The 12,601-nt window shown below is 49.1% G+C and overlaps 2 protein-coding genes across 11 annotated transcripts in view; one reads left to right on the forward strand and one right to left on the reverse strand.

Moving 5' to 3' along the window:
• The window catches only part of KIF24 (kinesin family member 24), an 80,712-nt gene extending 70,697 nt beyond the window's left edge, over nt 1-10,015 (forward strand). For all 8 annotated transcript variants that reach the window (XM_055293865.2, XM_055293864.2, XM_055293867.2 and 5 more), the window contains 4 exons: nt 2,748-2,857; nt 4,444-6,690; nt 7,251-7,344; nt 7,890-10,015. In XM_055293865.2, the coding sequence (XP_055149840.1) occupies nt 2,748-2,857; nt 4,444-6,690; nt 7,251-7,344; nt 7,890-8,030 (2,592 nt within the window). In that variant the 3' untranslated portion in view covers nt 8,031-10,015. The remainder of the gene's footprint in view (nt 1-2,747; nt 2,858-4,443; nt 6,691-7,250; nt 7,345-7,889) is intronic.
• UBAP1 (ubiquitin associated protein 1) overlaps nt 9,884-12,601 on the reverse strand; it is a 73,244-nt gene continuing 70,526 nt past the window's right edge. For all 3 annotated transcript variants that reach the window (XM_055293910.2, XM_055293911.2, XM_055293909.2), the window contains 3 exons: nt 12,418-12,600; nt 11,630-11,731; nt 9,884-11,000 (listed from right to left, as the gene is read on the reverse strand). In XM_055293910.2, the coding sequence (XP_055149885.1) occupies nt 10,860-11,000; nt 11,630-11,731; nt 12,418-12,600 (426 nt within the window). In that variant the 3' untranslated portion in view covers nt 9,884-10,859. The remainder of the gene's footprint in view (nt 11,001-11,629; nt 11,732-12,417; nt 12,601) is intronic.

Consider the following 12,601-nt stretch of genomic DNA (forward strand, 5'->3'; position numbering starts at 1 on the left):
AAAATCTGAAATCCAAAACAACTTTTCTTCCCAAGCATTTCAGAGAAGGGATACTCAGCCTGTCATAGGACTTTAGGAAGGGGCAGACTCAGGCAGAGATAGATGTCTTCAGTATGGGGCAGCAGGGGTTCCTTGGGGAGAGCAGTGCTGTTCTGGTCACCACCTTTCTGTTTATTTCCAGTGTATGGTAACTCTGGGCAGGGTACAGTGGCTCATGCCTGTAATCCCAGCACTTTGGGAAGCTGAGGCAAGAGGATCGCTTGAGCCCAGGAGTTCCAGACCAGCCCGAACAACCTCTCTACAAAAAATTTAAAAATTAACTGGGTGTGGTGGCTCGTGCCTGTGGTCCCATGGTCCCAGCTACTTGTGAGGCTGAGGCGGGAGGATTACTCGAGCCCTGGAGGTTGAGGCTGCAGTGAATTGTGATCACGCCACTGCACTCCAGCCTGGGTGACAAAAAGAGACCTCATCTTAGAAAAGAAAATGTTGAATTAGTGAAGTCTCTAAGCCTTTGCATTGAATAGGGTGGTGTAGCTACCTGATACTTTCTTGGCTGTAAGACTTAGACCAGTGTTTCGGCACAAAAAAATAATGGCTTCAGGCAGTTAAAATGAATGAGCTAGATTTTCTATATGTACTGATAGGAAAGATGACCAAGATCTATTGTGATGTGAAAAAAGCAAGCTGTAGAACAAGGTAATAATGTGATTGCCTAATGTGATTTCTACTATTACATAGCCACACAGGGAAAAACGTTTAAAAAGATGCAGAAGAAACAGCATTGGATCTATTTGGAAGTAACAATGGGAATAAAGGTGAAACTGCAACTTTTCATGTTAAAAGATCATGTACTGTATGACCACTTTCTGTTTTTATCATTTTTAAAATGTGCGACATGGAAAAAAGCACTACACAAAAAAATTACATAAGTTAACTATGATTATTCTTAGTGGAACAAATAGGGTTTTTGTTTTGTTTTGTTTTCCTGTCATGAAAGTGTGCCTCTTTATTAACAGAAAACTCCAATAGATGTTAAATCAGCATTCATAATGGCTGCAGAAGAGTGGCATGGGAGGGTGTACCTAGGTATAAACAGCTGTGAAGACAGTTGTGGGTGTCCTGGGTTCTTTTCCGCCTTGTGTCCTGTGCACAGTGGAGGACAGACAACGTAGAGGGATGTCTAGGAGAAGATTTTTTTGTGTGCTGCAGGATGAAGCCAGCCTCGCACACGGGCAGAGTTTTATTCTGTGCAGCTAGAGTAGCAGCTCCATAGTACCTGGGCAGAACCTATAAAAAACATAGTTCCTTACCCATCACAGTTGGTAATCTGTAGGTTAGGTCTTCTCAAACATGACTTTAACCAGGGACCCAGGAACCTACTTAAAGGTGATTAGTCCTGATTCTGGCATTGGCTCTGTTGTTTTTTACCTATTTATTTATTTGCTTATTTATTTTTGAGAGGGAGTCTCGCTCTGTTGCCCAGGCCGGAGTGCAGTGGTGTGATCTTGGCTCACTGCAACCTCCACCTCCTGGGTTCAAGCGATTCTCCTGCCGCAAGCCCCTGGAGTATCTGGGACTACAGGTGTGTGCCACCATGCCTCACTAATTTTTGTATTTTTAGTAGGGACGGGGTTTCGCCATGTTAGCGAGGCTGGTTTTGAACTCCTGACCTCAGGTGATCTGCCTGCCTTGGCCTCCCAAAGTGCTAGGATTACAGGCATGAGCCACCGTACCTGGCCAGCTCTGTTATTTTTTAAGACAAGTTCCCCATTTCCAGAAAATGTGTTTCTTTTTAATTAAAATATAAGAATTCCAATTGTACATACAAGTATAAAGAAGAAAGTAAAAGATAACTTAAAGTCCCAGACCTCAGTGATAACCACACACTGCTACGTTAGTGAACTTCCTTCTAGTCATCTCTCCGCCCGCATAGCCTCATATGGATCTACTTACGGAGTTATGGAATCATACACCTTTTTCCCTCGAAGATATAAGCTTTAGATACCTTTCTGTGTTCCTAAGTACAGGTATAATCATTTTTAATGGTTTTATTATATTCAGTGTATAATTATTTAGTTTGTTCCCTGTTTATAGATACCTAGATTTTTACTAAATATTACTATTATAAATAATGTAATGAATATCATATATACTTTCTTTTGGTCAATTGAGCAATTATCTCCTTAGGATAAAGTCCTAGAAGTGTGATTGCCAAACCAAAACATACTTTTTCCTGTTTTGTTTTTTTTCTTCTTTTTTTGAGACAGGTTCTTGCTATGTTGCCCAGGCTAGTCTTGAACTCCTGGGCTCAAGCGATCCTCCTGCCTCAGCCTTTTGAATAGCTGGGACTACAGACAGGTGAGTGCCACCGTACCTGGCTTCTTTTTACGTTTTGATACATATTGCCAAACTGCCCTGTGGAAAGCTTGTCCAGTTCATGGTACATGCCAGCGTAGAAGAGTACCCATTTCCCTGGACCCTCACCAAGGAATGGCATCATTAGTCTCTTAATCTTATGAGTTAAAAATATTGGGTTTTTTAATGGTTTGTTTGTATTTTTTGGATTGGTGATGTGGTGAGTACCTTTTTCTGTGTTTATTGGCCATTTGTATTTTTTCTTTTGTTAATGTTAATTACCTTTTTGTGGACAGAAGGGAACTGTGGCCCAGCATCCTGCACCTAGTAAGTAGTCAGTATGCACTTTGTTAATTGACTTCACTCATTGACCTGCCTTCTGTTTTGGACAGGTCCTGAAGGACTCTTTCATCGGCAATGCCAAAACCTGCATGATCGCCAACATCTCACCAAGCCACGTGGCCACTGAACACACTCTGAACACCTTGCGCTATGCTGACCGGTAAGTCAGCTCCCAGATGGCAGGTTGTGTGTAAGTGTGCATGCGCATGCCTGTGCAGCACGCGTGTGTGTGCAAGTGCATGCACGTCTCTCCCACTCACACACACATAGGGATCTGACCTTGAGCGCCCCAGCCTTGTTCTTGGCAATTAGTCATTTGAGGACTGTGAACTGGCAGGCCCTATCACTTTGCAAGCATGACAAGAGGAAGATGACACATTCCCTTGTTCAGGAGTTGACTCTGTCTGGCTTTTAAATGGCTAGTGGGAAGTGAAATATTAATGGGTGGAAGGCTCAGTGATGTTTTCTTCCGGCTGGCCTCAGCCCAAATTGTAAGAGATAGAAGACATATTACTTGTCAAGGCAGCATCACTTAGAGCTATCTATGTCCAGAAGGGCCCAACCCAAACATGTTAGAGGATAAACTGAGGCCCAGAGAAGGGTAGGATCTTTCCAAAGACTCACTAGGAGTTGGTGTCAGAGCCAGCAACTCTGACTGCCTGGCCAGGCCTCTTTGTGGGTGACTGTGGTATCTGCTGGGATCCCTTCCATCTCTCACCCTGTGGTCACACGTGCCTCTCCTAGTAGGTAAGACGTTTTTGATTGCCATGACTGGGAAGAAGTGCTACTGACATCTAGTGAGCAGAGGCCAAGGATGCTGCTAAAGGTCCTTCAAGAAATAATTATCTGGTACAAAATGTCAATAATGCTAAGGTTGAGAAACCCTGGGAATAGACAAGTCATTTTTCCCTTAATGGAATGAGCACAAGCCTGTGTATTTCTGGAGGTTTTGCTTCCTGAGGTCCCAGCAGGTTTGAGGGAACTCATCTTCCTAGAGAAGCCTGAAAGGGGGTGGTTTGCAGAAAAAGAGGATTCTGTGGAATTGCAGGTAAGTGATGGACATGAACTCCTGAGCTGGCCTCTCTCCAGGAAGCAGTGTGAACACAGTGCATGAACACAGTGCACTTCTGCGACTGGCGTCTCTGGCCTGTCCCTTACATGGGGCTGTGGTGATTTCCAAAGGGCTTCTTCTGATCATGGAATGTTGGGTGCATGCTTATATCCTCAGAGAAGACACTGTTCTTTCTCGTTTTTTTTTAAAGACAGCGTCTCACCCTGTCACCCAGGCTGGAATGTAATAGTGCGATCATGGCTCACTGCAGCCTTGAACTCCAGGGCTCAAGCAATACTCTCTGCCTCAGCCTCCCAAGTAGCTGGGCCTACAGACACTCATCACCATGTCTGGCTAACTTTTTTATTTCTAGTAGAGATGAGGTCTTGCTCTGTTGCCCAGGTTGGTCTTGAACTCCTGGGCTCAAACAGTCCTCCTGCCTCAACCTCCAAAGTGCTGAGATTACAGATGTGAGCCACTACAACCAGCCAACACTGCTCTTTTTCATTCAGGTACAGAGGGATATCTCATGCTGAAACAGAATGTTCCCTTTTCCTCTTATTCTATCCCAGATAAAGAAATAACTCCCAATCCTGGTAATACTTTTCTTTGGTTTTTGTTTTCCCAGAAAGCTATAGAAAAGGAATTGCAGAACATGTGAAAATACACATTTAACATAAAATGATTATTTACAGGGTCAAAGAACTAAAGAAAGGCATTAAGTGTTGCACTTCAGTTACCAGTCGAAATCAGACATCTGGAAACTCCTCTCCAAAACGAATTCAGAGCTCCCCTGGGGCTTTGTCAGGGGACAAATGTTCTCCCAAAAAAGTCAAGCTGGGACTGCAGCAGTCACTCACAGTGGCAGCCCCTGGTTCCACGAGAGGGAAGGTCCATCCTCTGACCAGCCACCCACCCAACATTCCTTTTGCTTTTGCACCTAAGGTCTCTGGTAAAAGGGGTGGCTCCAGAGGGAGTCCTTCACAAGAGTGGGTCATTCATGCTAGCCCTGTGAAAGGAACTGTGCGCTCTGGACATTTGGCCAAAAAAAAGGCAGAGGAGTCAGCACCGTTGTGCTCTGAGAAAAATCGAATGGGCAACAAAACTGCCCTTGGGTGGGGAAGCAGGGCCTCAGGCCCAGGAGAAGGCCTAGTGCGTGGTAAGCTGTCCACCAAGTGCAAGAAAGTGCAGACAGTGCAGCCAGTACAGAAGCAGCTTGTGTCTCGAGCTGAGCTCTCCTTTGGCAACACCCACCACAGGGCTGAGTACAGTCAAGACAGCCAGAGGGGCACGCCTGCTACGCCTGCCTCTGAAGCTTGGACAAACATCCCGCCACATCAGAAGGAGAGGGAGGAACATCTGCGTTTCTATCACCAGCAGTTCCAACAGCCACCTCTCCTCCAACAGAAGTTAAAATTCCAACCACTGAAAAGGTCTTTACGCCAGTACAGGCCCCCAGAGGGTCAGCTCACAAATGAGACTCCCCTTCTGTTCCACTCTTACTCTGAAAACCATGATGGAGCCCAAGTAGAGGAACTTGATGACAGTGATTTCAGTGAAGATTCTTTTTCACACGTCTCTAGTCAGAGGGCCACAAAGCAAAGGAACACCCTGGAGAATAGCAAAGACTCATTCTTCCTGCACCAGACGTGGGGACAGGGTCCTGAGAAGCAGGTGGCAGAAAGACAGCAGAGTCTGTTTTCTAGCCCCAGGACAGGTGACAAGAAAGATCTAACTAAAAGCTGGGTGGACTCCAGGGACCCCATAAACCACAGAAGAACAGCACTCAATCACAGCTGCAGCCCAAGTAAGGGGCCCGTGGACTGGAGCAGAGAGAACTCTACTTCCTCAGGGCCTTCTCCCAGAGAGAGCCTGGCAGAGAAGCCGTACTGTTCACAGGTAGATTTCATGTATAGACAGGAAAGAGGTGGAGGCTCTTCCTTTGATCTCAGACAGGATGCCTCCCAAAGTGAGGTTTCTGGGGAGAATGAGGGCAACTTGCCATCCCCAGAGGAAGATGGTTTCACTTTCTCATTGTCCCACGTTGCAGTTCCTGGATCCCCAGACCAAAGAGACACAGTCACCATACCTCTGAGAGAAGTCAGTGCAGACAGCCCAATCCAGGTGACCAGCACTGTGAAAAACAGTCATCCTGTCCCAGGAGAGGACCCTAGGGGGCAGTTAGGCACACATGCTGAATATGCTTCTGGACTCATGGCTCCCCTCACCGTGTCCCTCTTGGAGAACCCAGACAACGAAGGGTCTCCTCCCTTGGAGCAGCTGGTCCAGGATGGGGCTACGCACAGTCTAGTGGCAGACAGCACAGGGGTCCCAGTTGTGGGCCACACAGTGCCATCTGGTGATCAAGAGGCAGCCTTGCCAGTGTCTTCAGCAACTGGGCACCTGTGGCTGTCCTCATCTCCCCCCGATAATAAGCCTGGTGGTGATCTTCCAGCTCTATCCCTATCACCCATCCATCAGCACCCAGCTGACAAGCTGCCCAGCAGGGAGGCAGACCTGGGAGAGGCCTGCCGGAGCAGAGAGACTGTACTTTTCTCCCACGAACACATGGGTAGTGAGCAGTATGATGCTGATGCAGAGGAGACGGGGCTGGATGGCTCCTGGGGTTTCCCAGGAAAGCCCTTCTCCACCATACATATGGGGGTACCCCATTCTGGACCGACACTCACCCCACGAACAGGAAGTAGTGATGTGGCTGACCAGCTCTGGGCCCAGGAGAGAAAACATCCTACAAGGCTTGGTTGGCAGGAGTTTGGTTTGTCCACAGACCCCATCAAGTTGCCCTGCAACAGTGAGAATGTCACATGGCTCAAACCCAGGCCGATCTCAAGGTGCTTAGCAAGGCCAAGTTCTCCCTTGGTTCCCAGCTGCTCTCCCAAGACTGCAGGGACACTCCGTCAGCCCACCCTGGAGCAAGCACAGTAAGTTGGACACTTTCCCTAAGACTTGAGCCCCTTTGGCACCCACCCTCCACTCCAGCATACTGTTTTGTCATGGACAAAGAGAAGCCATGCAGGGGTACACAGGTGAGCTAGTCTTCTAGCTCCAACCCTCTGCTTTGGTCCCGGGCCCTCCACAGGAAGTAGAAATGATAGCAGACCAGGCAATAGGCTCCATCTTGTGCCAAGTATGCCAGTTGCAGTCACAGCCTTGAGAGCCTTTCTGCAGGGAAGCTGTGGGAAATGGGCAGCTCCTGTGAGGAGCAGCAGCACCCAGCCCTGCCCCTCAGTACAGCTGGGGAGACAGGGGACAGCTTGGGCAGCCCGTCTCCTTCCCTGTATCTCGTTGGTACTCTAATTCCTTACCTAATCCTGAGAAAGAGCAGGTGAGGGGGAGCTGGGTGGTAAGCTGGCCTTGGTCAAAACCTTGACCATTTTCGGCAGAGGCAGCTCTCAGCTTACAAATGAGATCACCTCCAGAAAGCTACCCAGGAGAGGCTGGGAGGCCAGGAAGATCACAGTGTTCTCTCTGGTGTTCCCAGGCAGGTGGTCATCCGAGCACACCAGGAACAGCTGGATGAAATGGCTGAGCTCGGCTTCAAGGAGGAGACGCTGATGAGACAGCTCGCTTCTAATGTAAGTAGCCCTGGCTGGACACTCACAGGCTGTTGGGAATTAGCCTGCAGCTAATTTGATGGTCATCCTTGTTTGCTGTGGCTGTGTGTGGGGAGAGGGTCTCCTGGCACACACCGTGACTGAGGCCTCACACCTCCTCTTGCCATGCCTTTGAGACATCTTGAGTATAGGTACAGGTGGGAGATGGTGCAACACTCGCCTTTTCCAGGCTAAAATGTTTCCAGCCTCTATCCTCAGCTGCTCTGCCTTCCTAGCGGTTTGTCGGGGCCCCTCCCTGTGACTAAGTGACCAGTCTGCTGCCTACCACACGTAGGTATTTCTTCCAAATACCCTTCTGCCTTACAAAATACTCCTCTGCTTGGGAAGTGTCTCGAATGCAGAGCAGCGGGCCCCACCCTGTGCCGTATCAACTATCCTACATGTTCTCCCGCCGGAAGAGTGGCCTGGGTTCTGAAACTTTCCTGCCAGAGGAGGGACTAAAAAAGCAGATCTGGCAGAGCGCCAGCAAGAGCAAAAGCTGTATTCATCCCTTGTTTCCTTCTCAGGATTTTGAAGATTTTGTGACCCAGTTGGATGAAATCATGGTTCTGAAATCCAAGTGTATCCAGAGCCTGAGGAGCCAGCTGCAGCTCTATCTCACCTGCCACGGGCCCACCACAGCCCCTGAGGGAACAGTGCCGTCTTAGAGCCAGACCCTGTGCCAAGATGGTGGGGGCCCTGCAGGAGCCTGTGCTGGGCTCTCAGGGGCTGGAGGAGCCTCTGCCAGGTCCTCCCTGCACACACCAGAACCCACACGCTGGTCCTGCCTATGCTAGCCTCACCCCAGCCCCACGTGGCCTCAGATAGGTCCCAGCTTCTCCCTCAGGGCCAGGCCCCTGTCCCTCCTCAGTTCCATGCACAGGAGCACCTCCAAGGGTGGGCCAGACTGAAGAACCTAATGCCTTTCCCTTGGGCCTAGAGAATATGATTAACTGACCCCTTGCCTGTGGGAATATATTTGGGTCTAATAACCCTGAAGATGTTTCTAAGTTTGGGGATCAGAGGATGTGGTGGTCAGTGGTAGCCTAGAGGTCAGAGGTCACAAGACAGAGAAGACAACATGCTGAGACCAGAGGCTTCACCAGCTGAATTCTGTGCCTAACTTAGAAGACTAAACACTGGCCCAAACTTAAACATTGGTGCTAGGGGGACATGGGTGGGGTAAGCTCTGCCCCATCAGCCCTTGGAGATTGATTTGGGGATTTAGAGGCATTTTTGAAAATGTAAATAGCATAAACCTTGACTTGATGTGTCACTAACAGCAGCAGATGTGAGACAGGCCTTATACTTAAACAGCTCCCTTCCCTTCCTGCAATCCAGTTTTGAGGCAGAAGAGGGTGCCTGTGTCACACATCAATTTTTCTCCTGACTTTTGCTGGGGTGAAAGGCCTCTGTACAATGCCCAATACTCTCATGCTTCCATGGCAGCTCCTGGCTCCTATCTGGGACACCTCACTACCCAGCCCCCTCATGGAATAGTCCATCTCCTAGCCTGGCCTTCATCCAGTTCACCCTGCCCAGCCACCCTGCCTCTCAGGGGTCTGTGTTGGGAACCTTGGCACAGAGTGCTCTGTTCAACAGTCTGAGGCCTCTGAAACAGAATTCACACACAAGCCTTCAGCCGAGTTCTGCCTGCTGTGTATCTTTTTAGCAGGAAGCAGCTCAGGACAGGGAAGACAAAGTAGCCTCCAGGTGCCAATTACTTTAAAGCCACTCTGGGTCAAATGGAGATTCATGAGTCACGGCCTTGGCCTGAACGCCCATTACTATGTGAGCTTTTATTTCCTTCAGATAAAGGATAACTTTTTACGGTTTTAAAAGGAGGGCTTAATTAAAAGGCCAAGAAAAGGGTTAAATGGCTCTCTTGAGACACTAGCAGCCTGGTCCAGTCACCCTTTGTCAGCCTGACAGTGCCTCATCTGACCGCCAGGGGGCATCCTTATTGGTGTTTCCCGGCCCCAGGGCACTGCGGCCCCTCCTCACATGATCACTAAAAACCTTAAAAGACCCAGTCTAGCCAAAAGCTCAAGTGGGACAATGGCACAGTATTAAGGTCAAGGACAAAAACTTTTACTTTAGGAATGAATCCTGTTCTATCAATCATATACAACAGTACCACCGAGAGCTGGTGAAAGAGTTTAAATCCCGTCCTCTGCTTGTGGCAAATGATGCATAAATGCCTGCTGCTCACAGTAAAAGGGCTTCTTCCTCTTTTACTGGGTGATCCCCCTGAAGGCCCAGCCTATCCCAACTCCACAGTCAGGAAGGTCTATGTCCTTGGTCCACAGACGGAGCTGGGTCAGGTTTAAAAGACTCAATCTAGGCTTGCCTTTGCAAACCAAAACTGAGGACAGGTCTGAAGTGGGAAGAAAGCTCTGAAACAGAAAACGGTTAGGTCCTACTCTATCCCCAGCAAATCTAAGCAAGAAATCTCTTTATACACCACATGGCCCCCCACTCCCATAAAACAGCCTTGGTAGTAAGTTATCACACCAAGACATACCTTTTAGGATTTTTATTAGTAGTTCTCTCTGAAGAATCAAAATAGTTAGCAAATTATTTTAGATTCAAGACTTTGTATTTAGATCTTTAATGATGTACAACATAATACAAAACAAACCAAAGAGACTGATTTCTATGACTAGGTGTTATTCATTGTGTCATCCTAAAGCAGTGGGCTGGAGGGGAAGCTGTTCAAGAACAGAGGTGGAGTTAGTGCTGGCCAACTTGATCATAGCATGTCTGCTCACCCATTCAATGTGCTGGGAAGGGGCCAATGATTTCTTAAACTGTTTCCTAGAGCAGGGGCTCTAAAACCCTGGGTAGCAGAGGACTGTGGTCCAAACCAAGCCAAAAGAAACAGGCTGGGGTAGGGAAGCGTGGTGACTGCCTGGCAGAAAAGGCAAACTCTGGGCCCCATAGGGAAAAGTGCATTCTTTGCACCTCAGAGACATTGCAGAACCAGTGTTAACACTATGAGACTTTGTTAGGAGGGGAAAAAATAAAACCCTGGAAGAATCTTTCACTTGAACTCAACTTGACTGGAGTTCAGTCCACCAGTCTTGGGGGAAGGGGAAAGCACCTAGCTCCACGGCAGCACTGAGTCTGGCCCTCCCGCCCCATCTCCCCAGCCCCTCTCGGCAACTAGGCCAGGCTTCAGCTGAGGACATAAACACCCCAGAAAGACTAGGGCAGTCTCTCCGGAGGGCTGAGGTGGGAAGGACACTTCTCAAAATGCAAATGCGCTTAATACAGAAGGAGCCAGGCCAGTTCTGGGGGCACTCACATGCCCGAATCTTCCCCACCTCCCCAGCTCAGGGACTAGGCTCACAGAGACTGGCGAGCAGTCTCCACACCTGACCTTCTAACCCCCAAAAGAAAATCCGGAAACTGCCCCTTCTCTTTCCCCACAAGTGGGCTCTGCAGGGCCTCCCAGGGATGGCGGTTCTGCGGCAGGGCCTAGGCAGGGCCTGGTCTCAGCTGGCTCCTGCCCGAGCCATGAGGTCTTCCAAAGCATTGTCCTGGTCATTGTTGTGTAATAGCAGAACTTCCTTAATGTCTTTCAGCTCAAAGCCCATCTCCTTAAATTTGCTCATTAACTGAAGAAACTCCATCATCTAAGGGAGAGAAGAGAACACAGATTAAAGAAAAGGGTGGGGTCACAGCACAGCCGAGTGAAGGAGTATGTGTGTGGGACAGGGACTGGGGGAGAGTGGAATGTCTACATCCTTCCCCCAGAGCCCCCTGAGTCTCCATAAGGTCCCCTAGCAAGCAGAGGTGGGCTGTGGTGGAAGCCAAGGCAGACGGGTTTGGTGACGGCCATCAATCTTCAGGAGTCAGCCCAGTCCAACTCACTCTTGCTGACCACTATCTGGTCCCACCACCCACATCCACCTTCCCACCAAGGAAGGATAGTGAACCCAGAAATGGCTGCTCTTCAGGGAGCAGTCTAGGCAAAAAGTCCAGCAATCTCCCTCCCTAGTCATCTAAAAGTTTGGCTTTTAGCCCCGGCCAATATTCCCTTCCCTTCACTGGGATTCTGAAGTTTTCAACCCAATGCTTCAACCACCAAGCCAAACGCAGGCCTCGGCCTGTCTGAATACTTGGGAGATTCTGCCCTTCAAATGCTTCTACTTGTAGTCACTGGCAAAGCAAAAAGGTTGTGTGTGGGCCAAGGGAGAAAACCAGGATGGACTACTTGGTCCCTCCTTTCCAGAGGGTTCCCATGAAGCATGAAGATTCCCACCTTTTCTTCTGAACACTGGTGCATTTCCAGAGCCTCTTCCACTAAAAGAGGGTCGAAGCCCTTCTCACAAAGCTGTCCATGTGCAAAGAGATAGTCGAGAATCTAAGAAAAGAAACAAGGGGTTTAGCACCTCCTGCTGCTCTTTGCTGTGCTTTCCAAGAGACCTCAACAAACTAGTGTGTGAAGTCCGCTCCCCGCCCCACCCAGGCTGTCAGATACTGGATAGGATTTGATTTTGTGCCTTGACTGTGTCCAACACAACAGGACCCCAGTGACTCTTTAATGAACACAGGCACAGCCTTCTAAACATGAGTAGGCATTTTCCAAAGGAATTGCAGCCACAGCTGACACACCTACCAGAATGGTCAACTCCACAGCCTGGGCAGGCGGCTACTCTAAGACAACAGCCCAAGTCAGAAAATGTCACCGAGGTCTAACACTCCAGTACCCTATTCAACACTCTGGGCATAGACGACAGGATGAAAATTCCTGGAAAGAGACATTTGACCATACCCCAAGCCTAGCTCTGCCCCTTTTGGAGAGGCAGAGAAAGGGGGGGTAGTTGGAGAACAGCTCCAATTCTCCCAAAGCTGTCTCTCAGCCTGGGTCCTGGAATAGCTTCCAAAAGAAGTACTGCTCCCAAGGCTGCTAGCTTTCCCCAAAACATGCCTCACAAACCCACAGAAAAGGAGGTTGGTGCTACAAGCCTGAGGGGCTCTAGGACAGGGGAGGACACTACTCCAGCTCCACAGGTCTGAGCCTGCCCTCCTGGCTGACCAACTGCTCACCTGCTCAATATTCTCTCCTTTCTTCTTCATGGCTCTGAGGACACACTCGTATGAGTAGCCCATGTTGACCACCGTCTCCACACACTGCCGCTCGCTGGGGGACAGCATCTGCAGTTCAGAATAGGCCTGGGGACAGCTGGGCATGTTGGGCACTTGTGACACTGAGAAATTAGGAGGGGTGACC

This window comes from Symphalangus syndactylus, chromosome 9, assembly GCF_028878055.3.
Source record: "Symphalangus syndactylus isolate Jambi chromosome 9, NHGRI_mSymSyn1-v2.1_pri, whole genome shotgun sequence".
Lineage (NCBI taxonomy): Eukaryota > Metazoa > Chordata > Mammalia > Primates > Hylobatidae > Symphalangus > Symphalangus syndactylus.